This window comes from Amblyomma mixtum, chromosome 5 (assembly GCF_055824585.1).
Source record: "Amblyomma mixtum isolate Tamu chromosome 5, ASM5582458v1, whole genome shotgun sequence".
NCBI lineage: Eukaryota > Metazoa > Arthropoda > Arachnida > Ixodida > Ixodidae > Amblyomma > Amblyomma mixtum.
This window is the reverse complement of record NC_143016.1, coordinates 32912342-32937863: the sequence shown is the minus strand read 5'-3', so window position 1 is coordinate 32937863 and position 25522 is coordinate 32912342. Positions and strand designations below refer to the sequence as shown.

At 46.9% G+C, this 25522-nt stretch overlaps 1 protein-coding gene and 1 non-coding gene across 2 annotated transcripts in view; one reads left to right on the top strand and one right to left on the bottom strand.

Moving 5' to 3' along the window:
- The window catches only part of Kap-alpha3 (karyopherin alpha3), a 33835-nt gene extending 16382 nt beyond the window's left edge, over positions 1-17453 (bottom strand). The window contains exons 1-9 of the mRNA XM_089543865.1: positions 17275-17453; positions 9591-9796; positions 9304-9399; positions 7931-8016; positions 7705-7791; positions 7082-7296; positions 6141-6272; positions 3147-3275; positions 1228-1332 (exon numbers count right to left, since the gene is read on the bottom strand). Of these exons, the coding sequence (XP_089399991.1) occupies positions 1228-1332; positions 3147-3275; positions 6141-6272; positions 7082-7296; positions 7705-7791; positions 7931-8016; positions 9304-9399; positions 9591-9796; positions 17275-17340 (1122 nt within the window). The 5' untranslated portion in view covers positions 17341-17453. The remainder of the gene's footprint in view (positions 1-1227; positions 1333-3146; positions 3276-6140; positions 6273-7081; positions 7297-7704; positions 7792-7930; positions 8017-9303; positions 9400-9590; positions 9797-17274) is intronic.
- Positions 17454-18036: 583 nt separating this feature from the next.
- Positions 18037-18109, top strand: TRNAV-UAC (transfer RNA valine (anticodon UAC)). Its single transcript has one exon. It is a non-coding gene; the product is annotated as a tRNA-Val (tRNA).
- The last annotated feature ends 7413 nt before the right edge of the window (positions 18110-25522 follow it).

Here is a 25522-nt window from a genome sequence, read left to right as displayed (position 1 = left end):
ATAGAGCACTTGGTTCTGAGGTGCGCAGAAATCCGCCCAGCCCTCCCAGAGGGGGCAGCAACAGCCATAGAGATAGCGCTGGGATTTACTGGGGAGGACGGGCGAGTGGATGGGAAAAGCGTGACATTGACGAAGGGGAGGTTGGAGGATTGGTGGAGGAAATCAAGGGAGGGGTGAATTTGGAGGGGAAAAGGATAGACATACTAGACATTGCAAGATCGAAGGGGAAAGAAAGGAAAAATAAAAATAAATTAACAATGGGGGAAGTATAGGCTAGGTGGCGAAAGCTACCGCCCGGTACAAAGGGTAAAGCCATTATCATCCATCCATCCATCCTTTTGTTGTTTTTGTGGCGTGTGGGCGTGCTCGCCGTAGTTGTAGTGGTGGTAGCTTTCGCATGCTGCCGTCGAACTTTGCAGTTTTAGCCTGATGGGCAAGAGCCTTAATAGCTACACGGCTGGGAGTTAGCTCTTGAACACGCAAGCGTGCGGCGGGCAGGAAATTCGACGCGGCCGAGGAGTGCGTCCGATAATGGTGCAACCAGAAGAATGCATTGAGAAACATAAGCTGCAAAAAGCCCGCTTTCCGAGGCAAGCCGTGCGAGTTTCCCGAAATGGAAGAAGTGCTGCTCTCTTATGTGATGGAAGTGCGGAACAACGGCTACGCGTTGACAGCAGACACGCTGCGCGGCTTCTTTTGGGATGAGCGTGCACCAGAGCACAGCACCAGTTCAGAGCCGAAATACTCAGCGAGTGCCGATTGGACGCAGAATAAATGCCGTTCATTCCCCGATTGGTCTGTTTTTACATGAAAAAAAAAATTTTACGCACATCGCGTGTATGGGCCGCACCCTGAAAATCGGCCCTCGAGTCTGTGAAAAAAGTGCAGCCCTTACACGCGTTTATGCGGTATGTGTAGAATCTTGTGACAGTGATGAAGTTGAATAAAATCACTCTTGAGCAGATTCCAGTGATAAGGCAAACAAAATAATACAGTTTGCCACATTTTTGTTTTCTTAGCCCATTCGATGCTCCGGAGCATACTTATACACTAAGGGAATAAACTGTGTCCTTTGTTGGTCTCCAAAAACTTGGCATAACAGTGCACAAGGCAAGAATCGCCAAACGTGCAAAATGGTACACATGAAGCAGCACTAGGGCAGCTCACATTTGTAGCTACTGCTACTGAAGTGACCACAGAGACATTTGTGTGGCTACGTGTGCTTACCTTACTGAGATGGTGGATGATCATTGGAATCAGACCAGCATCAATCACAGCCTGGACCTGCTGGTTGTTACCAGCAGTGATGTTCGACAGGAACCACACTGCCTCCTGCAAAAGGACAGAAGGCCATGTATCAGAGCCTACATACAAAGCTAAGTAACAAATAAAGGTCACTTTCGAACTGCTCGTTTGCAAATGAACATGAAGTTATCAAGTGCGCCAAAAGGAGATAAACTTGAAGCATGCCGTTGCTCCTTCACAAACAAGACCCAGGCAAAGATAAATTTACTTTCGTTAGTTGGAGTACCCCTGCCTCCAGCCCAGCAGTGCCTTGATGAAATACGGAGAGCATGTGACACTGAAACCGGCATCACACTTCATTGCAGTGAAGCCAGTCTTCTGTATAGACATGCGTGTCAGCGGTCCGTATGGACTGGTTACACTGTAAGCTCTGTGGCTGAGGCACTTCACACATCAAGCATCAGCATCAAAGAGTCCTCAATCGGGGTCAATCTGCAGCACCTACTCATGGCCTCAAGCATCACTGGTTTGGTTTGGTGTATGAGGTTTAACGTCCCAAAGCGACTAAGGCTATGAGGGACGCCATAGTGAAGGGCTCCGGAAATTTCAACCACCTGGGGTTATTTAACATGCACTGACATCGCACAGTACACGGGCTGCTAGAATTTCGCGTATGTGGTGAAATCAGGATTGGGCATTACCACACAGCACCACAGATCTTCAAATTAACCGGACTAGTGCAAACAGAGTTCGAATTATTAGGTTTTACTGCACTGCTATCAATAACCAAGACCACACTGCGAAAAGTGACCAAGTCATCCGGTGTAATGCACATTACGCATTAACTAAAATCAACAATCGTCAAAATACAGAAACAGTAACTGAAAACTTATTACCCCACCTAACGCGTGCATAACCTAGTACGGGATTCAGCAACAGAGGTGCTTGCTACGGTCAGAACGGGACAGGGGGCGGCATGAAGCGGTGCTCTACCCAAGCGCAGAGCGAGGGGAACTCCAGCCCCACCCCCTGGACTCGTGATGAGACGGTGCACTGCTCCTGGCTCTACATGCAGCACAGGGAGCTCGCCAGCACAACACCAGAAGGCCTCATTGTTCTCTGATCACCGGACTGCACCAGTCCACTGGAGCACTTCAAGGAAGTGGCAGAGGACAGGGACACTGTCCTCAGATGCACTGCTGTGTCAGCCATACAAGGCAGATGGCCAAGCGATGGGAGCCCCCAAGGCTGCAAGCTTTGGCCCAGGAAAGCGCAACCACCTTTCGCGAGTCTTGTCATCATTCCTCACACCTAACTGCCATCAGAAAACGAGAGCCAGACCATACGGTGAGGCTTACACTATGGCAGATAAATTCTGAATAACCCCCTCCGTCCCCCCCTCCAAAAAAAAAAAAAAAAAAACTAATGAGTGAAATGTGACATGGTCGCAACACTTAAGACATGCATTGCTTTTTGTTGGCGCTGTCGAAGAAAGCAGAATCGAGTGCAACACATGAAGCAGGATTTGGAGCAATTTTTGGCAGGTCACATTAAAAGCAGTTCCCAGCACCTGTCAAACGGCCATGTAAAAGTAAAAGAGAAGTCCGTCCAAAACAGTCTCTCGGAGTATGCACCAAAAACGCATGCGCTTAGTCTTCTCCTGCCCTATATTACTCCGTTAGCCATCACAGTAGTAAATGAAGTCAGGTAACAAGAGAAGTTTTACCAATAGACTATTTTTTGGTCGTGGAAGAATTCAGCGCGGCGGTTCTGAATGTGGGCGGAGCTTCACTGCAGACTTAAGTTGTATTTGTCTACAGTCAGGGCATTTTGCCGCAGCTTGGCACGGCAGTTGCACCCCTGCAGAATGCACACAGCATGAAAAAAGCCTCCAAACTTGCCTTGTTGATTTTCTCTTTGGGATGAGTCAGCAGTGCGGGGAAGTGCGCCAGCGCATCGCAGTTGAGCACCACCTGTGTCTGCTCGTCGGTGCCCGTCACTATGTTACCCACTGCCCTCAGTGCAGCAGTCTGCAAAGGAAGGAAAAAAATGTCAGTAATCGAAGACAAATAATGACTCACCATGACATGAAAGTGTTTGGCTCATTCACAGCCGGGCCAGCCACAAGCCGTGCATTTCACCAACTTTCAGACATAACAAGCCCCATACAGATAACAAATGTAAAGCCAACGTTTAAGGCCATAAAAAAAAAAGGAGGTCACGAACAATTCATCCTCTGCTTCAATACAGTAAAGCTAGTAAATCATTGCATGGGGACGCCAACACAGTTCGAATTTGAAGTTAAGAGTGAACAGAAAATGCAATACAATGCAATCTGAAAGCAGTAGGGTAGTGAAATTTCCCAATTTTATTGTTTTAAAATATTCTGTGATCACCTTTAGCCTTTTATTTCCCACAAGGCAACGCCCAACACCTTCCATTATAAAGGCCAAACACTACAGAAGACCTCTTAGCCTTTAAAACTGAAGGAAAGGGGAGACGGCATTTCGGATGTTTGAACTTGCACAGCAAAGGAGCGAAAGACGTGCAACTACCTGTGGGCATCCTCTCAAAGCTGGGAATCTGAGCAGCGTGTGATCGTCACGTGACTGCCAATTTTCGACCAGAAAGCGCACAATCTCAGCGACTTAATATTCATACTCGCGAGTCGCAAAGGTTACACGGCCTCAAGGAAGTTTTTGTTATTTTGTTATGGCACAATTTGAATTAATCTTATACCACTGAATTCAGAAAGAACTATACTGTGGAGCTATGTTGTTTTTGTTCCGATGAGTCAAACTTTTCAGATTTTGTGAACCATAATGTCACCTAACTATACATCATATTCCAGTGCTAGGACAAAATTTAGCATTTTTATATGATGAAGTTCACCAACAATATAATTAGCATAGCTCCAGATGGCAGGTCTTTGGCTACAGCCTCATTCCAATCGAAACCAAAAAATGTAGAAAGTGTCTTAACTACCTGTAAGAATTCAACTAATTAGGCTTCAGTTATTTTCTTGTAAAATATCTGAACTAACGGCAACACTGAAACAATTATACTCTTGAAAACAGGAAAAAAATACATAGACACACCTAATTTCATTATGATATCTTTAATAATAAAAATGTCCGTTTCATGACCCAACTGTTTTTTTTTCTTTGCATATACAAATATGCCCCTCATTTGGTCTCACCAAAAACTGCTACGGAAGTCAGTCTCCACTTTCAACAACACTGCTGATGCTCCCTGCGGAATCGCATGCACATACAGATGCGATCCGGTGGACAACTGCCAGTGACGGTACTGCAGAGTCCTCTGGCTCCGCACTAGCAAATTGCGACCACTAGTGTGAGGCAGGTTTCAGCTCTACTGCTCTTCCGCTCGATTCACTGACGAAGGCATAATGGAAGCGAGTGGTGCAATTTAAAAGTGAACTTATGCTGTCGACGACCGCAGGTGACAACTTTCAATGTTTTATGACAAGCAGTGGCTGGTTCCCAAACTTTCCCTGCAGCTTCAGTACAGAGCGCATTAGGCCTAGCAACAGTGAGCAAGCAGTGCACAACCACCCACTGCATATCACAGCAAGAAAATTGTCGCCAACTAGGCTACATATAGTCTCGCTTTTGTGCCACAGCCGAACAATATGGCAACTTTTCTTTTTTATTATTCCTTTCTGGTGCCCAGTACTGGCACTGCTGCGAAAAATCGCGGAGTTGGTTTGGTTCTACGTGGAGTCTGAACAGAATGACACATCGCCGGTATGTTCGTACTGCGAGTCGCAAAGAGCCTTCGAAGAATCTGAACAACTGCATTTCAGGCACATCACCTAAAGCATCAATTTCGAGATGCATGTGATCCCTATTTCAAACACAGCGACTCGAGCGCAGGCAAGGCTCGTCCACACCAGAATGCCTTCAGGCAGCGCATTCTCAGTACGTGGGCCTCTTGCCATAATTGCTCAATATAGCCGAGAAATTTAGTATGCATACACATCCTCGCATCTGACTTATCAAAGAAAAAAATTTCCCAGAGCGGATCATTAAGCACGCACACACAGTAGGGCACCAACACACAAGTGCATTCCTTGCCGGCAGCAATAACAATACAGCTAGCGAGTGAGACTACAGCTGAGTGGAAAATATCCTGATTCCTTTCCACTTACAGCCTACAAAATGCAGTTCATGAGAAGCTGGGGCCAAAGTGGTGTGTTGCCTACACAGAGGGGCCTTAAAGGACCAAACACTTGGCATCAGCTCAACCACCAGAATCCCCTGAGCCATGCACATTGAAGCGTGGGTGCTCAGGTAAGTGGTGAGGCACTGCTCATCAACATCCCCTTGCGGATGCTCGGGAAACCGTGGTGTCTCAACTCATCATCTCCTGCATGTTGCCGACGCCCCTTTGGGGTGTCTCCATAACGAAAAATGAGCTTCAGTGTCCTTTAGGAAACATTCTACCACATGAGAGGAGAAAGTGACAGCACCAGGCAGCACTTCCTAGGTGTGCCGTGCAACTAGGTGACATCCATGCCTATTCCTTGGTTTGGAAAAGTGATCCTTATTTCTAGACACAAAATGACCCTGCCATTTTGTCCAGAAGGGATTTCAAATGCAGCCGGCACCACTGACTTCTGAAAAACATGGAGGTTTTGAGAAAAATTCTGCAAAGTGGTGGTGTCCACGAACCTGGACGCCATGCCCCAAGGGGATATACCAAAAAGAAAAGTGCAATCATACTGTGAGCTGCAATCCAATGCACACGACTGTTTTGCGAGACAGCATTTCTTGTACCACACTGTCAGGCAAAAAATTTGGTAGTTACAACCTTACTACAACAAGCACGTTCACTTAACAAGCGGAACCACAGAGACACTTTATTGGACATACCTGAACTTTCACCTCCTTGTGGCTAAGTAAGGGCACTAGCAGGGGCACCACTCCAGAATCGATGACCCACTGGATTTGCTCGTTGCCACCATCCGTTAAGTAGGAAATGGCCCACACTGTGTCGACCAGAATCTGCGCCACAAAGCAAAGAAGCAATGCCACAAGTTCACTACTATGAACACAACAATCAACAACGCACCAAATGCAGGCAGTACAGCCGCTCACTGAAAATTCAGACCTCTGATTTTTCGGACACGCTCGATTATTCGGACTTATCGCAGCATCCCGACATGCCCCATAGAGTGCCTGAAAATTCGAATGCATCGCAGCTAATTGCCCAATTTTTCAGACTTCATTCGTACTTGCCAGGGAAACAGGGTGCTCTTGCTTGCGCCGCGCATGCATTTGTTCGCGGCATGACCTGCGGCCGCATTGCACTGTCTGGCATTGTGACGTAAAGTGACTATCGTGATGCAAGGTGGTGTGGACATGACGAAAGCTTATGACAGTGGCTCAGATAAAGCGTGACGCTGTCGCCTGAAAGCGGAACGTGGGGAGCGGCAAAGCTCGTAACTTTTAAAGCTGGTTTTGTACACAAAGATTTCATTGAAGTTCACGGATTTTTCGAACTGTTCGATTATTCGGACTATTTGCCGGGTCCCTCAGAGACCAAGAAATCGGCCAGCGACTGTACAAACACTTCTTCAGTAGTAACTATTCAAAAGATGTGAAACATCAGCATTTATAGCACTTTCAACCTTAACTTACAGCCTGTGCAGGTGACCTCATCCACTGTGGAGTACGTCTATTGCAATCTCAAACAAGCACAAGCCATTGCACAGGAGCATAACCAATCTTCAGCCAGTAGGAACAATGGTACTCATTAAAAATTTTGTCCAGAGATACCCAAAATTAATGAAAGCACGAAAGGGGTGGCTCACATTGTTGTCTGTGTGGTGAATGAGGAGGCAAAGGGAAGGCAGAATCTCCCGGATGGTGTCCAAGGGAGGCGGCGGATCTTTGTTTCGACACAGGTTCACGATGACCCACGTAACATTGCGCAAAAACGTAAGCGGCATGGAGGGCTTGATGAATGACAGTAGTGGCTCCACCACGCCCAGCTTGATCACATAGTCTCGAAGCTGGGGTCCATCCCCTGCAATCACACCACCAGGTGGCGCCAGCTCAACACACAAAACATCAATTAAAAACTAATTGCAAATGATCAGCCACACATGGGCCATCAATCCTTCCTCATTTTGTGTACATCACAAAAACATTAAATTCCATAGTTTTGCAGAGCTCTCAGTTTGGACTGTTGTAGCCTTCAACAACCAGCTCTGTTCTATCATGTATAATGTGTGAGGCACATTCCACTAGACTGTGGAACACGAAGCTAGCAAAGCCTACAACATGTAATGGAAATCTTCAATGTACTAAGAAGCGGGATACACCGATCATGCACCCTAGAAAAGGTGCAATCTCAGAGTACTGTTGCGAAACGAAAATAGAATGAAAGTGTCAGATAATCTGCTACCAGTAGAAAAGCACAAGTGCAGCTTACCAATTATGTTGCCTAATGCCCAAACTGCTTGTTCGCAGACATTCTGGTGGGGAGACCTCAACAGGTCCAGGAAAAGCGGTACTGCATCTGGGCATAGATACACATGTGCAACAGTCAGAGAGAGACATACACAGGAAGGTTTAAAAATGGAGAATAAGCTTGCGAAGCACGGCACGCACTGGAAATACTGTTTAAGAAGGCAAAAGCATACATGAAATAAACCCACCTGCATTCACAACTGCCTGTGTTTGCTGCGATGTTCCTGAGGCTATGTTTGTTAGTGCCCAGGCAGCCTCAAACTGTAACGAAGGGCTGAAAAAATTTGTATACCTTGAACTTTCTGCACAAACACGCCTGACTTACGCAACACATGAGCGGAAAATCAAAATTTATCCAGCTTAGTAATGTCAACAAGACCAGAAGTACCGTTGTACAGGGTGGTCCACTCTAAGTGCGAACACGGCTCCGCGTGGCCGCGCTCCGCGGAGCGCCAACGGATCCGACGCGTTTGCGCATCGAAGCAAAGCCGCGCAGGCGCACAGGAACCCGGGGGAGGAGCTTCGTGTCGTCTGCTACAGCGCTGGCGCGCACCTCGCTTGCACTGCTGGTAGCAGACGACACGAAGCTCCTCCCCCGGGCCCCTGTGCGCCTGCGCGGCTTTGCTTCGATGCGCGAACGCGCCGGATCCACTGGCGCTCCGCGGAGCGCGGCCATGCGGAGCCGTGTTCGCACTTAGAGTGGACCACCCTGTACATACTAGTAACGTTGTACAGCAGTATGACAAATAAGAGGGTATGGATCACCCAAGCAATAGATAAACTAGAAAACAAAAAATAAACGTTTTAAAAAAAAACTACATCTCCATCTTTCTCCTTTTCAAAAAGAATGGCATGAGAAAAACGTCTTGTGCCTCATGTACTTGCTTGGGGACAGTACCAACAAAAACTAGACACATTCATGACAGCAAATTTTAGCAACTCTACATGCAGTCCTTGCATATGGAGAGCTCTCGCAGCACTACTTAAGAAAGAACCAACCGCACATTTACTCCACATCTATTAATGAATCCTCCCAGTCTTATAGTTTCAGTGCGGCACTACTTATGGGCCCATTTCTCAGTTCTGCAGCGTTCACAACATTGACGTCGAAAGACGAAGGAGTGCAAGGGACGGAAAGGAGATAAGCAGAGTGACGCAGCGCTCCCAAGTGGTCGAGCACTAAGTCTGGTTTCGTGGCGCCCTCTGTGTACAGCAGAGCAAAATAGCACTTGCACCAACCACCAGGAAATGGATTCGTGCCAACCTCTTTGCACAACACCCCAAACTAATGTGTGCAGCTTTTGCCACATGATACAGTCTGGTTGCGTCAAGAATGAAATTACTGAATACGGAATATTCTAGAGAGAATAAAAATGAAGAAAGGCATACTCATCTCTGCAAACTGCTGTCGCAGAATGTCACATTACACAGGCATGGCAGTCGACAGTAAATTGTTTCCACAATTTTTTTTTTCCATTCAATTCATTCGTTCACGCTAATACAGTGTCAATAAAGCTTCATCAAATATCATCAATCAGCTCAATAACAATAAAGCACTTACTTGTCGTGCCTCCGTAAGGCCTCAACTAAGATGGGCAGGATTCCAGAGTTGATCAGATCGTCAATAGGCGGATTACGATCACTTGAGAGTAGCCTCCTGAGAAAGGAAATGATGCGCATTAGTTAACTCTTGTTTTGCCAGACTTAAACAATCCCTGTGCAAAAAAAGGGAAGGTGTCCCTTATGTGAACGACCCTCAATGGTGACCCCAATATTTAGCACAGCCCCGCATGTATCTGCAGCAATATGGTTGTTCTGGTAAGCATGGGCTCTACTGCAGCCTGTTACCTGGCTGACTGGACTGCACTAAGTTGGACGTTGGGGTCGCCACTGCTTGCGTTGTGCACAATAGCCTGAAGATCTGGGTGGCCCCGATCAACTTCTTCGTCATCCGTGGAGTCCACTTGGGGCACGTTACGCCTCTTGAGCAGTGATTCGTCCCTCTTGTTCTTCCTTAATTCCACAGTCACCTCATTGCGCCTCCTTCGCATCTCCTGTAAAACAAAGCCACCAGCACAGTTACAGCTGTGATTGGCCTATGGATGTGCAATAAAACCAGATGCTTTCGCAACACTTTCTGCAACAGTTCTGCATGTCTTGTGCAGTGTCCGTAAGAAAAACAAGAACCTCAGAGTTCACTTGTTTCCACTCACTGTGGCCAATGGAGTCTACAACCAACGCCAAAGGAACCAACGACTGAACACAGTCCAATCATGTAGCTTGCACTTTTAGTAAACCAAGCATCCAGTATCTTCCACAACAATGCTGCCTCTTTAGGCAGGTGCAGCTCCTGAACGAGATCTTTCTTAGAATAGTCTCTTTTGGATTTCACTATTCTTAATTACGTCCCATGGACAGTATGGTCAGCCCATATCTATTTTGGTTTAAGGCATGCTAACAAAATGCTGTACTTCCATCCTGTGCTCCGATCGTGCTCCGATCTTGCTGTTATGTATTTAAAACACGCACCACTTTTTGCAACCCAACAAACTACTTATTACATGGATCCCGAAAATGGTACATTTATTTCAGGGGCGAACAAAAGACTGTCCTTCAAGCCCTCCCATGACCGTCTTCCCGGGTTCCCTCTCCCCCTCGTAGGTGAGAGGAGGACACTACTTTACAAAGGAGCCGAAACCGCTACCCCCCCCCCCCCGTCCAAAGCAACTGCATCAGGCAGACTGGCGGCCACTTGTTACCAAAGCAAAGAGCTACCACCAGCACTCTCCTCTCAGGGGGAGCTCACAGCAACCTAGGTCTAAACATTTCAACAAATGCGCCAGTCCCAGTAAATATAAAAATATTTTAACATTTCAGAAGCCTGAACAAAAGCTTTTTAATTTCCCCTTTAAAGATACATCAAAACCTGAAGGTTACAAATGTGCACACAATCTTCACAATAAAAAGCTTAATTCTGCCCTAGGCTGAGGAGACAATTTGAATGTGGAGCAGCTAGTTTAACTTACTGACATCGTGAAAATGTTAATGTGCTATATGCATGGTGACGGTGCAGCATAGTAGGGCCATAAGTTTTAAACAGAAAATCAACAGAAGAATACCACTTTAATTTCTTTCAATTACTCGGAGCGGAAAGCATAAGCTAATTTTCAATGCCGGATAGAGACGCATCATTCTTTGACTATGGCACAATGGCACGCCCATGCTACAAAGTGCATCCATGTAAAGAATCATGATGGTTACACAAGAGGGCAATCATAAGTAAATATGGTTAAAGTATACATATACACTTATTACGACTACAATAGAGCCCAATTACAATGGACACACTTATAATGAACGCTTGTTTATTACGAAGAAAGTGCCACTGTCATAATACATTTGCAGGCAATGCCACTGGATCTCAGACGTAATGAACAACCATGGCCTTATAGCTTCAGCGGCTTCAGTGGAGAACGACAAGTGTATCCAAGCCTTCACAACAACCTCTCCCCTCCCTTCTATCGAAAGAACGCAGCGGCCCCCCAGAAAGCAACAAATAAATATGGGATGTACGGAATGCCAACAAAACTTTCATATGTGGCTGTCAAAAACACACGCCTCAAAAGGTGATGCCTAGTACTGGTGATGGGTGCACAGTAAGCTCCATGTTACCGTTGTTTTAAGCATATGTACAGACGGCAGCAACCCTAGGCTGGTGTTTGTCATCGGGAAAACTCTAAAGGTGCAGTGCTTCAGAAGCAGCACTCTCGCATGCTATAAGCACAACGCAAATGTCTAGTCTGGATGACGCACGATGTTTTATTCGTCGAGTGTGCCATTATGCATAGGTTCAGGGGAGGTACGAGGATGAAAGATAACTTGTTTACCAAGTGCCTTATCGAGTTAAGACCATGATGTGGCGACAAAAAAAAATTGAAGGTTTTGCTTGAGATCGATAACAGTGCAGCGCACAGTGTGCTGCCTTCCCTTACTGACATTCGAAGAGTGTGGCACTAGGCATAAGATTAGAGGGGTATGGAGATGATAGGCAACTTGCTCGCTGAGTGGGTTGTTGAGTTCGATCATGAAAAAGTACCGTAATATGGCCTAGTCCCAATAAGCAGATGTGCATAGGGGACGTTTTTCAGAAATAAACACTAACTGTCCAACTTTGTAGCTTTGGCTGTAACATGGGGAGTCCACTTACCACAAACCTCTGCTACAACGAACATGATCCACGCATCATCAGGTTCACTATAAGTAGGATTGACTGTATATGCTTACATGTGCACAGCACCGTTCATTTAGTATAACTTCAACGCACATGTTCTGCAACTTGCAACTTTTGCAGCACCAGTTGCGTTAGAAAGTTCACTTTTTGATTTTATTACATTTCAATGCACGATGCAAAAAGTGATGTCTCACGGCCTTCTCCTCATTTGAGTTGTTATGCTTCACACATGCCGACTTCGTTAAAAGCTCGTTAAGACTACTGAAAGAACCCTATATCACAAAGAATTAGCATAGCCTTATCCCACTGTGCAGCGCTTTTGCCACTTACTCATAACCAAAAGCACCTTTGTTTAATAAAAGTGTCCAACAGCAGCCACATTTTTGTGCCATCTCTTCAATTGAAAAAAAAAAAAAAAACAGGGCAGCTGGATACATGATTGCACAGAACTAGGAATAGTAAATGCTTGTTTACGCATCACAATTTCCAGCTAAACAAAATGAAATTGTAAGCAACACTTAAGCAACGCCATTAAGAAATCATTCCAATTTAACACAAGCCATATGTACACATGCACCACATGACACTGATGCATCGCCAAAGAGTCTTCATCTCTGCCCTAACTGCCACGGTGGCTAATGGTTATGGTGCTTGGCTGCTAAGCCAAAAGACATGGGTTCGATCCTGGCCGTGAGAGCCGCATTTCAATGGAGGCGAAATGCTAGAGGCCCGTATACTGTGTGATGTTAGTGCATGTGAAAGAACCTCACACGTGGTTGCAGTTATCTGGAGAATAATTTCCATGACAATTTCTCTCTGCCATTATCCAGGCTGGGCCCTGGCCAATAACAACGGCCTGTGCAGTGCTCTAATTTACTAGCATGATACATAAAGATGAAATGCAATCATTTCTACAAACAACTCAGTAAGACACAAATAATGCAACAAAAGTCAAAAGGTCAATCACGCTATACTGGTATGTCTATGCATCTTCAATTCTGGCTGGTTTTATGGGGTTTAACGTCCCAGAGCGACTCTGGCTATGAGGGACACTGCAGTAAAGTGCTGTGGACAATCTAGACTACCTGGAGTTCTTTAGCGTGCACTGACATTGCACAGTACACAGGCCTTTAGCATTTCACCTCTATCAAAATGAGACTGCCGCAGCCAGGATCAAACGCACTTCTTCCGAGTCAGCCACTATGCACCATAACCGCTGAGCCACCGCGGCGGCTATGTAATTCTGAAGCACCACCTTTGTACTGCATTGGTTTAGTTTGATTTATGGGAGTTTAACGTTCCAAAGCGACTCTGGCTATGAGGGACGCCACAGTGAAGTGCTCTGGATAATCTCGACTACCTGGAGTTCTTTAACGTGCACTGACATTGCACAGTACACAGGCCTCTAGCATTTCACCTCTATCAAAATGCAACCACCGTGGCCGGGATTGAACCCGTGTCTAGCAGTCGAGCACCGTAACTACTGAGCCGCCACGGCAGCCTCCCCTCTCACACCGCACTATCAGTGCACTAGCACTAGATGGGTCACTAGCGAAAAAGCCGCTATGTCCACATGAAGCCTGGAGTAACTGCGGTAAGCTCAAAGGAGCATTGCACGAGCTGCTGCCAATGAGAGGAAGCTGAGGTAAGCTCAGAGGAGCGCAGTGCCAGCTGCAACCAACAGGCGGAGGGCGTCAGGCCAGTGGCAGCTGAGTGGAGAGAGGGTGTGAGGATGAAAAGCGAGAAACGTGGTTGCATGCACATGCATATGCAAGAAAGAAGAGGCGGAGGATGAAGTCGCCGGAGGAACGTGCAGTGTAGCTAACGGTAAATCATGGATGAAGCCAGTCCTTCGACAGATTCCGAAGCCGAATGACGTCCACGGCGAGCTGAACAGCAACGCAAAAGAAAGAGCGCCATCTGTACCAACCGTACCAGTGATATAGAGAGGCGGCAAGCTGAAGCAGAACAGCCAAGACAGAAAAACCTTGCTAAACTGGATGAGAAAACAAATGAACAGCAAGAAACACAAAGAAGAGTGACAACGAAGATGCGAATGAAGTCACTGAAGGAATGTGCAGTAGAGAGGAGTACAAGTGGCTTCAGAGACCACCGGACAGAGAGATCATTCGTTCAAATCGTAACGAGAAGCTCAGGCGGCTTGTCACAAGAGGCAAGCTAAGGAACAACTGCAAGAATCTTTGGGTGCAACTTAAATTTTCAAGCATACAAAAAGGTAAACAAATACAAAGAGAGCTAAACAAGGGCAAATATGCTAGCATATCTAAGTTGCATTTAGCTCAGCCAGGTAAATCGGTGGGCAATTTTTTTAGTTATGATACTGAATTATCTTTTCCAAGTTTACACAACATGCACCAATGAATTACACAGAACCACTCGACTCGAATTGCCAAAGATTATTCCAGACACAAACAAAATGCAGACAAAACTAAACATCTTGCCTATCACTTAAAGCTTCACTGTATAAGACTGACACTGAAGATGATGAATTAAAATGCTATACAGCATGCATTACACAGTGGCTTGCACATTCTGGTTCAGGAGATTCCAGCCTCATTTTTGTTTCCATGCAGCACAATGGCATGAAGACTGAATACAATCAATATACAGTGACTACTGTAAACAAACAAAGCTCTGAACAGTGTCTGGACTGAGGACAACATATGACAAGAGTCCACAGAATGCAATTTTATGTATATACTTCAGATAATAAGGTTCCTGTCACATTATAAAAAGTAAGGTCCTTAACATACAGTTGTCAGCAATTTTATGACTCAACATGTTTACTTTTTTTGATTGGTTTCTTGAGGCTTAACATCCCAAAGCGACTCAGGCTATGAGGGACGCCATAGTGAAGGGCTCCAGAAATTTCGACCACCTGGGGTTCTTTAAGCGAAAACACAAATTAAGATGATGAGGTGGTCTCTGGACAGGACATGTAATGCATAGGATTGATAAATGGCAGTCTCGACTCAAAGAGTATAGACACCAATTTTGATTGCATGTTCTTTCTTGGTAATGATGCGCAAAACATTAGTAAACATAAATCACCATGTTAAATCAGCCCTATGCCAAATGAATGGGCTTTTCTCTCATGGCCATTGTCCAAGTTGACCCCGGGCTGTGTCAGGTATAAAATAACTGCACTATTTCAGCTGTTCTGTACCTTCCATCATTGTTTTAGCTTTTGGGGCAGGCTCGCAAGTCCACAGGGAGTACTGATCACAGGGATACACTGGCTAAAACTTTAGCTTGCAATCACTTAGCTACCAAACACAAATATGTACAAATAAAATACATACACCAAATAAAGAGATACCAGAAGGTTGCACAGCTTCCTTTACAGCTGCATAACTACATCCAAGTGCATTTCATATCGCATGAACAGAGTCGATCACACTTGTCTGGAGCGCTGGAAAGGTGCTGGTCAGGTGGAATGAAGAGAAATTATGAAGCACGTATTGACTTTCATTGATAATGCTTGCACTGGAGAGCAGCCGAACAGAGACGTGAACTGCACCAGCGCCTTACCACTAGCAAAGCAGCTGCGAAAAGATTTCAGTTCACTTGCCCACAGCACACTGTCCGAGCACTCTAGACAACTGTGATCGACTCTGTGCCCTCTCCTTACATACATACGACCACCAAGCATAAAACATAACCCAGGAAAGCTTTCTCGCGCAATTCCAGGCATGCCTTCAAATGAAGACATCCAACTGTTTTTTGACACCTCATTTACTGATATGCGGATTCTGTGCTCTCTGCAAACTGCTACCTCAAGCTCAGGAGAAAAAACGTCATAGGTGGCACAAAGCAAAGGGCACAATTTCTCTATGAGCCAGCTGAAGCAAACACATGAATTAGCACTGCATACTGCTCCCCAAAATAATACATACTTTTTTCTTGAATCAAGAATCAGATGCATATCTCAGAAACCAAATTTTATTGTGTATGAGTGTACCAAGGTTACTCATACACCTTGTGGTGAACAAAAAAGAATGAAAAGGACATTATGAATATTTTTACTGTCTCAATTAAAATGGTTGCCTTTATCAAATCTCTTCTGAGGCTGGGAGCTATACTTCCAAGGTCCATTTCAATTCCGACTGGAGAAATGACAATGATATAGTTCGCGTTTTCGATTCGGCACGACAGGGTAAGTTAATGACAACATGAAACCACAGCAGAAATGCTTTAAATGTACACTATTTCGGTACAATAAGCGCTTAACCCGGTGAATGGTGCCATGCAGCTACTACTACACGTGCAGTGAGAATGGCGCATGCCAAATTTTCATTGGAGTTTCACTGAAACTACTCGCTTCGATGGTCATTCGCAAGTTTATCAAATGACCACTTTCATAACGCTAGCAACCAATCGGTGACAGCTAGTCGACTAGCCTACGGCGCTGACCACGATGCGCACGGCTTCCGACAATGGACTGCAAGCGTGGACACCGCGCTGCGCACTACAGACGCACGTGGTGACGTAGCGGTGTCAGGTCATCCAAACCAGCGAACCGAGGCCAATTCTGAACGAGTAGCCACCCGGACGCTGAGCGATCAAACAGCGGCGACCCAAAAACACATAAATCAAATAACGCACTAACAAGATAGGTGCACCCTCGTGATACTCTCGAGACGCAAAATTTAGTTTTAGTTCATCTACGAAGCCTCAACGGGCGAAAAACGCAGATTTGGCGTTTAACTGTTGACACGGCGCACTGCTAAGTCTACGAATGATTCCAAACAGTAAAATACGTCAAAAACAGCTGGGCGAAGTCGATCACACTAAACACCAACACGAACAAAAATGCGCAATCGACGCACCAACCGCCCCAGGCCCTTCATATGATCGGTTGCGAACGATTACACGGCGAAGGAATGTCAAACCCGCCATGTGACAGCCTAAAATCAGCACGCTACAATTAGTCATATAAAATACTTTTACACTAATGCGCAGTTACAAGCGAAGAATGTAGAATGTATCTGAAAACCGCGCAATGCACGATTCAGTTCTGCCTCGAACCATCAAATAGGCCTAATACTCAGAAGCGGCCCGAGTTTCATGGCACATAGCTGACACACCACAAGAAGTCAGCCTGCAGGTCGTGTAGTTTCTAAGACAACGTCGCCGTGAATTACAATGGAGCCACTATGGCACTCCTCAGGTTGTTCACTCTACCAACGCGAGCAAGCTCCTTCACCGAGCACGGCAAAGCAGTTAGGCTTAAGATTACACAAGTAAAATCGCTGCGTTAAAACGCTGGCGTGCGCTTACTTCTTGATCCTTGCCCTTGTTTTTGAAGTGCTGCAACCTGGACTTCTGTAGACCGTCTGTAGCCATGGTGGCTTCTTTGATTTAGCCGCGGCAGTCTTCGAAAAACGGATGCTTCCAGAACCAAACACGTCTTTCAAAATGCCGGTCTGCACTTCATTGATGACGTCACAGGTATTTGAAGAACAAGACTGCGAGGCTGGGAACGACGGTGTGGAAGTTTTGTTCAAAAAACTTGGAAAGAATTAAATCATAAAATGTGATGCACGTAAGAGCGCTGTAATACAACTTGTAGTGCAAAGCCCTGCAAGGAAACGCTTACAGACTTGCGGCATATCGCGCGTTTCAGCTGGAGGTTTACAAGACCACGAATTGCATTTCGGCGAGAAGCAATAACAATGCCTCGGGTTATGACTGCAACTGTACTCCTGCGACACTTTACAGGCCGCTCTATGAATTAGAGGTTTAGCTCGTAAATCCACCGACAAGGATGACAAGTGCAGCAGCGTGAACTCGTGCAGCGCATGCAGCAGCACGAAGCCGGTTTTCTCAGACTGCAATGGGCAACGGTCTGTGCTGTCTGCTGTACCGAACTCGGTTCTCAGCGTTATACGCAAGTAAGGTTCTTCTGCGGAAAGAAAGTAAGCGTCCAGGGGAAGAAAATTTAACGCCATAAGCTTACTTAAATGCAAAACGTAATCCAAATTAAACAATGTATTTATGACATGACTTTATATTGAGAGTTTATAAACAAAGTGACCAGCTGGTTCCGTAGTGTAGTGGTTATCACGTTCGCTTTACACGCGAAAGGTCCCCGGTTCGATCCCGGGCGGAACCACAACAAACAACTTTTTTTACGCTTATATAAAAAAATATGCAATTATTAAAGCATTTACATTACGCGACAGCGCGTACAGCTCATTCGGTAGAAAAGCCGTCGGCGTCGTAGTAGTATTTAAAAAAGCAGTAGTAGTTGTCGGCATCGCGCGTCGGAAAAAATCTTATGCCAACCGTTTGCCGCACAATGTTCCGTACGGTGTCATACGATTCGGCCTTCCGTGCAGCATAAACCTACTAGTGAAGTAATGGGACTAGTGGTGCTTTCGCATTAAAGGGCCGCTGCAGAATGCGGAGATGTTGGGTTATAACTGCGGGCGGTCGCCTAGAGCAAACTAGTGTTTTGCAGAGCGCCCAATGAACCCTAAATTGCACCAGCTCGCACAATGAGATGATTGTGAACATTTTTACCGCGCTTCGAAGCATGAGCGTGAAAACGCGGCGGAGAACAAGGTTTCAGTCGCTCACGCACGCTGCGCGCGCTGACCATGTCAGCCTCGTCTTCTTCCTCCATGATGTCTGCGGATGCGCGAACTTGAGCTATAGTGCCTAGAATATACTGGCCATCTCTAGCGTTTTCTTATGGTGTTCTTGGGCACAGCGTGTTAGTGGCCAATAGGGCGGCGCTGCCGTGCGCGGGATGTTCAAAACATTCATGGCTAACGAGCGCAAAAAGATGACGCACCAGCTAGTAGTATAGTAGGAGTGGTTTTTGTTTAAAATAATAATAAAAGGAAAGAAAAGATTTTTGCTAGCCCCGCCATCTGCCATCGCTACGGGAAGCACCTGAGCTGGGGCAGCGGAAATAAAGGGATAGCAGGCAGAGTGGAGAAATGATATGAAAGAGGTGAGGAGACAGGTAGAAAGGATATATGGGGAGAAGGTACAATGTACAAGTAACCTATTTACATTTTAACATATAAATAGGTCGCGTACCAGCTATCACAACTATTAGATTTAGCGTAGTCGGACAGCCGTATTGCAAATGCGGTAACTCGTCAGTTGCTGGTTTATAGTTTTAAATTAGGCTATGAGGGACGCCGTTATGAAGGGATCGGGAAATTTCGACCACCTGGGGTTCTTTAACGTGATCTGACATCGCACAGTACACGGGCCTCTAGAATTTCGCCTCCATAGAAATTCGACCGCTGCGGCCGGGATCAAACCCGCGTCTTTCGGGTCACCAGCCGAGCGCCATAACCACTCGAGCCACCGTTGCTACCAACCTCATTAAGCGTAGAAAGTTGGGCTAGTTGGTTGGTAATACTATTATGATACATTCCAGCGGCTAAAAAGACACGGACGAAGGTAGACGAGACAGGACGAACGCCGGCGTTCGTCCTGTCTCGTCTACCTTCGTCCGTGTCTTTTTAGCCGCTGGAATGTATCATAATAGTACTACCAACCTCCTTGGTTGCTACCGTTGCCAGGCTTGCCTAGCCACATTTGCCGTAGAGTTATAACGATAGCAGTATACCGCGCGGAGGAGGAGGTAAACTTTATTAAAGAAGAGGTTTTAGGCACGGGTTGGGGCGGCGTTACCCTCCCCGCGGTGGGCCGGACGCCAGGTGGCCGACAATTGGTTTTCTGGGAAAGGAAATGGCGCAGTATCACCCGAACCGCGCCGTAAGGCAAAGGATGAAGGAACTCGGACTGAGAGAAGAACGGAAGAGATGCCGTAGTGGAGGGCTCCGGAATAAACACGGGCGCGTTTTGCGTTTCGCCTCCCGATCATGTCTTTCGGCAACATGAAGGGGGAAAAAAAACTCTTTTTTTCCTCCATGCTCGGCGACCTCTTCGAGCAGCCCCGTGACTCGGAGTTGAACCTCCGGATCCGAGATGAGCCGCGAGGCCGCCCACTGCGATTGGGTAGAGAGCTGTAGACTCTTCCGGTAGCTTGTCTTTATTACATGAGTATAGGATGTGTGGTGTATCTGCCTTTTGGTGCCCGGAGCCATTTGGAGTAAACGTGCGGACTAAAGAAAGTGTGCATTTGGAGATGCCGCTGTTTCGCCTATATCGAAACAAGGCCGCCGCGGCAGTGTTCGAAACTGGGTACCCACGAAACACAAAAAGCGCTAATAGAAGTCTAAAAAAAGTCTTGGAAAAAAAAATCTCTACCTCTCCCGTAAACGAGAGTAGAGTAAGCATGAACAAGGGCGTCCGCAGAATTTTTTGCAGGGGGGGGGCCCCATTGGTTGTTGGCGCCGGAGGGGGGTATGTTCGTAGCAAAAAGGCACTATTTGCGGAGTAAATTTATTTATTTATATACAAATAAAATAAATAAGTAAAATACACACATGAAAGAAAAATTACAAACAGCTAATTAAAGCGAGGCTAGGAGAGATACATTGGAGTTTATCAACGAAGAAACAATTAAAATTAATAAAAATGCAAAAAGATACTATCACTTCGTGGAGAAGAGTGCTCAGTCTTGCTGCATACGGGTTCTCGACACACCCGGATTGATGACCAGCACACAGCACAATATGTTCACAAACACGCAACGACAGTCACTCAGTCAGTCTTCCTTGAACAGAAACTGTAGACGCCTCGGATTTTTCTGGGCGAATTGCGTGATGACACTGGTGATAAATTCATTTCTGTGCTTCATTACACGCTCTCGGTGCACACTCATCATACAAAGGCCGTCCAGTCTGTCGTTTGTCATCGTTGAGCGTAGCCACGTTTTCACTCTCCTCATTGTACTGAAGGAGCGTTCGACCGTACAGGTAGTAACTGGCAAAGCCAGAGCCACCTCAATGGCTTTTGCAACACCAGGGAAGAATGTCTTGGCCTGATGTAGAAGCTCGCAGTAAGTTATTTCTGATGGGTCCCCAGTTTTGTTGCACCACATCTCGTACCAAGAGATGGCCTCTTCCTTGAAGTTGTCGATGCCGTAAAAGCACTGGAGTTCTTCGGCGAGAACAGCGAACTCAACACGGCTCAAGTGCTTCATTTTTGATGGATGCAGCTGGAGAAGTTTGAAGCTCCTCTCATTGCTTTCAGAAAAGCGCCGAGCTAAAGAAGCAGTGAGGGAGTCCAAGTACGGCACATATATTGCCACACGGTAGTATTCCTCTGGCGACTGAATCCCGTAGTTGTCTCGGTGGGCCTGACGAGAGACTTGTCTTGGTACAGATATCACCACATTTAAGTGATTGGCTGCCTCCCTTGCTGCATTCATGATGTTAGAGAACTCCTCTACAGCGTTTGTCCGGTGGCCGCGAAAAATACGTTGTAGCTCAGTGATGTGGCCATGCACAGAATGGAAGTCCATGGATACACCTTGCAGAATGTTCGTAGCTGGTTCGAGCCGAGCGCTGTACTTCGCTACAATATGCAAGCAGACGATGAAAGATGAGCTTGTTGCGCAGTAGAGGATGTGAGCTCGTTGTCTAGTTGCAGCGTTCGAGCATGATTCCGTGGACGCGAGCTGCTCGAGTGCTTCGACTATGGCCACGTAATGCTGAGAGAAGATCCTAATAGACTTGTACTTTGCAGACCATCTTGTCTCACACAGCATCGGAATGTTGGGCACCAATTTTCTCCGGAGCACGCTCTCGCGGAAGAAGTTTATGGTTTGTTTGATTATCCCAATTGTGTTTCGAATTTCAGAGACGTCGTTCAAATCGTTGATGACGAGATTTAGTTTGTGACTTGCACAGTGGAAAAATAGTGCCTTCGGGAACTGTTTTTGTATAATTTTGTTCACTCCAGCTTCTTTTCCAGCCATTGTAGAGCATCCATCGTACCCCTGTCCAACGAGGTTCGAAAGAATCAGTCCGACATTCGTCAAAAGCTTCAAGATTGCCGCGGCGATGCAAGCGGAGTTTAATTGCTCCAGCTCTACCAATCCCAAAAACTGCTCTCGAACGCACACTTCGACTTCCGCCTTGTCAATAAAGCGAACGCCTATAGACATCTGCTCTTTTCCTGAAATATCTGCAGTTTCGTCAGCAAGAACGGAAAAAGCAAACGCTTTGTTAGTTTCGGTAACTATCTGCTCTCTCAGGATGTCGCCACAGATTGTGATGATCTCGTTCTGGACGCGGACAGAAGTGTACTTGGCATTGCCAGCAGAAGAAGCGAAGTGCTCCTGAAGCAGAGTATCTCCAGCTTCTACACGAAAGTCAAGCAGATCATTGAAGACTCCACTATCGGACTGCTTGCCGCGAATCGGCAAGTCATGCGTCGCGCAAAAGACAATGGTGGAAACTATTGGAAATAGTTTCTCACGGTTCCTTTCAACTTGCGCGTGCAGTGCTCTGTTCAGCTGCTGTACAACGGGTAGCTGCTTGCCTTTCATCACATCCATAAAGTTCTGTGAGGCCGTCATTGCCTCCTGGTGCCATTGGGATTTTACGTGATCCCTGCACGCCTCGTGCATTTTTCTGTAGTTACTGAAAGCGCGCACGATAAAACTACCTTGAGTACCCCGGTGAACACGCGGAGGAAAAATGACGCAAAAACGACAAAAGGCGCCTTTCGCTGTCGCTGAGTACGCAAGCCAGGGGGCGTAATCTCCCAGCCACTGATGTCGAAAAGGCCTCTTTCCAGGTATTACATCCTTCTTAAAATCATATGTGACATTTGGCGACCATGGCTTAGTAAGAAGACGTAACTTCAAAAAGTCCGGTATGCCAGTGAGTTTAGCTTTGCCTAGAAACTCTCCTAAGTCATATTCTTGAGGCAAGTTATTTGTTTTCTTGATGTTGTCTCCGGACTTCGATCCCAAGCAAGGAGAAAGGGAATCGTTTCGGCTTACTGCGTGACCGGAGCTCGCTGGTGGAGTTCCTTCCATGGAGACGACGACGCCGGCTACTGTCCGGTGATGAAAGGTTGCATCGCTCTGGTTAAATCCGGACTTGAATCCCAAGAAAGGAGAAATGGAATCATCTCGGCCTGCTGCATCACCTGAACTCACTGTTGACAGAGTCCCTTCCATGGAGTCGACGACATCAGCTACTGTCCGGTGATAAAAGCTTGCATCACTCTGTTCAAATGCTACACCGTTGTCACATGTCACACCAGAATCTGCAGGGGCGCATTTGGATAATGCTTCGTCAGACAACCGCTGACGCTTGAAGAAGCGTCGAATATCCATCATTCGGGACCGCGCGAGACAAAGCTGGCTATGGAGTTCCTCGGGGTTGGTAGTGTTAAAAATATATACACATTGATTGGAAAAACGGTTGAATGCGTACGTTGAAAACAAAAAATGACTATGTATGCAGCGAAAACTTATTTACAAGATAAATGCACGCTCGCAGCTTCATACACCTCGCTCCATCTTGCTCGCGCAACCGCACAGTCGAGTATTTGCACACACACTACTCGCCGCTCGTCGTTTTCTCGTCCGCTGTCTTGGTTGTTCTCAGCTTCGTTGACAACCGGCCACTAAAAACACCGAATCACAAACAAAGAGGCGCGCACACGCAAGGAACGCCGCGCGACTTCCGAGGGGAAGGGACACTCGCCACTCCGGTCGGAAAATTTGTTTTGTGTGTTTTTATGAGGTTCAGAGCCCCAAAACGACTCAGGCTATGAGGGACGGACGGTCTCTTTACCATGCACTGACATCGCACAGTACATGGGCGCTGTTGGGATTTGAGGCCCAGCCAGAGGTGACAGGCGAGCCAGGCAGGCGCCATCGGGCTGCCTTGACCAAAGGCGCTGGTTTCCGGAGAAGACGCAAGGAACGCTGGTGTGGGGGCGCCTCTGGAGACTGCGTCGCCGTGAACAAAAGCAGCTAATCCCCTTTGCCGAAAATTCTGAAAGCGGCGCTTGTACCGAACTGCGCTCTCCCGTGGATCGGAGGAGACAGCGAGCGGCGGCGGCGCCAACTCATCGCCCGCTTGCCCCTGAGCAGTCCGACAAAGCGGGGATGGACACGGCTGATTTGTCCCTCCCTCCTGAAGAATTCATCGGTGGCCGGGGTGTGCACTGTCTGCCTCCGTGTCGCTATCTCTCTAGAGATCAAAGAAACAGGCACACATCTCAAGACGGCTCGAAACACATGCTCGCCGGTGCCGCTGTATGTCTGCAACGACGCGTCCCCGGACGCGGCACTTTGCAGATGTGACCCAAAGCGTGGAAGCAGGGCCGCTTTTACTCTTTTGGCTGAGCGCACCGCCGCCCCTGACGTGCGGCCATCACTCACGGTTAGTGATTTTCCAGGGGGGTGCAGCCGCCCCCCCCCCCTGCCCCCCCCTCCGGACGCCCATGAGCATGAAATGTTTACGGGCCTAATGTCATCTCGGTGGACACCCGAACCGCACCGTACAGGAAGGGAGGAACGCCACCACCCGTTCAGCGCGATGCCTTGCCATTTGACCGCAAGGTTTTTTGAGGAAAGGAAATGGCGCAGTAATTCTCTGCCATCTCGGTGGACACCCGAACCGCACCGTAAAGGAAGGGAGGAACGCCACCACCCGTTCGGCGCGATGCCTTGCCCTTTGAACGCAGCGCTTCACCCCCGGGCCCCTGTGCGCCTGCGCGGCTTTGCTTCGATGCGCGAAGCCCCTAAGCGATCACGTATGACAACGAAGTGTAACGTGGCATTTATGTGCTTTTTGCACGCGTTATTAGAAATCGGAAATTATAATTCCGTGCATTATCAAACCCACAGCTCCACTGATATCTTGATAAACATTGAGAAGGCACTGGCAGCAGTTATTTTTTGTCTCGTTTGGAGACCAACCGGCGCTTGCATGCCGGTCGCGTAGGAGGGCTTAGAGAGTCTCGTTAAATCTCGTTAAGTCTCGTACGGTGCCCGGATGTTCTCGTTTCAGAGCCCGGATGACTGGAATTCAGTGCCCGGATGAGTGGATTTCAGTGCCCGGATGACTGGAATTCAGTGCCCGGATGACTGGATTTCAGTGCCCGGATGACTGGATTTCAGTACCCGGATGACTGGATTTCAGTGCCCGGATGATGGCTCTCGGTCTCGGCGTGACGTCACCAGACTGCCGACAACGGGGGCTAAAAGCATTTCATGCTTAAAAGCTTGACGTCTAAAAGAAGTTTCAGCTAAGCAGTTTTTTAGACTTGGACGTTTACTAGCCCTCTATTAGCTCTGCTAACGCTACGCTTGTATACGGCAAGAAAACTTCTGAGGTAGAACTTTTATAGAATTTTTTTAGACGATCCTTTTTTCTTCGAAATGGGTGCCTGGATTATTTTGCGCATTTCAATACTGATTTCAGTGCTGCGTTTAAATCCTCTAAAGCTTCAAAAATATTATAGTTCATTAAGAACTCAAAGCTGATTTGCAATGACCCGAACAATGAGCCCACATTACAAGGGATGTATGGCTGTAGTAATGAGCCATAAATGCATGTGCTAGCACACTTTTCAGTCACTGCGTCACTCTTTATTGAATCCAGTGCATACACCCACACACAAAAAAGAA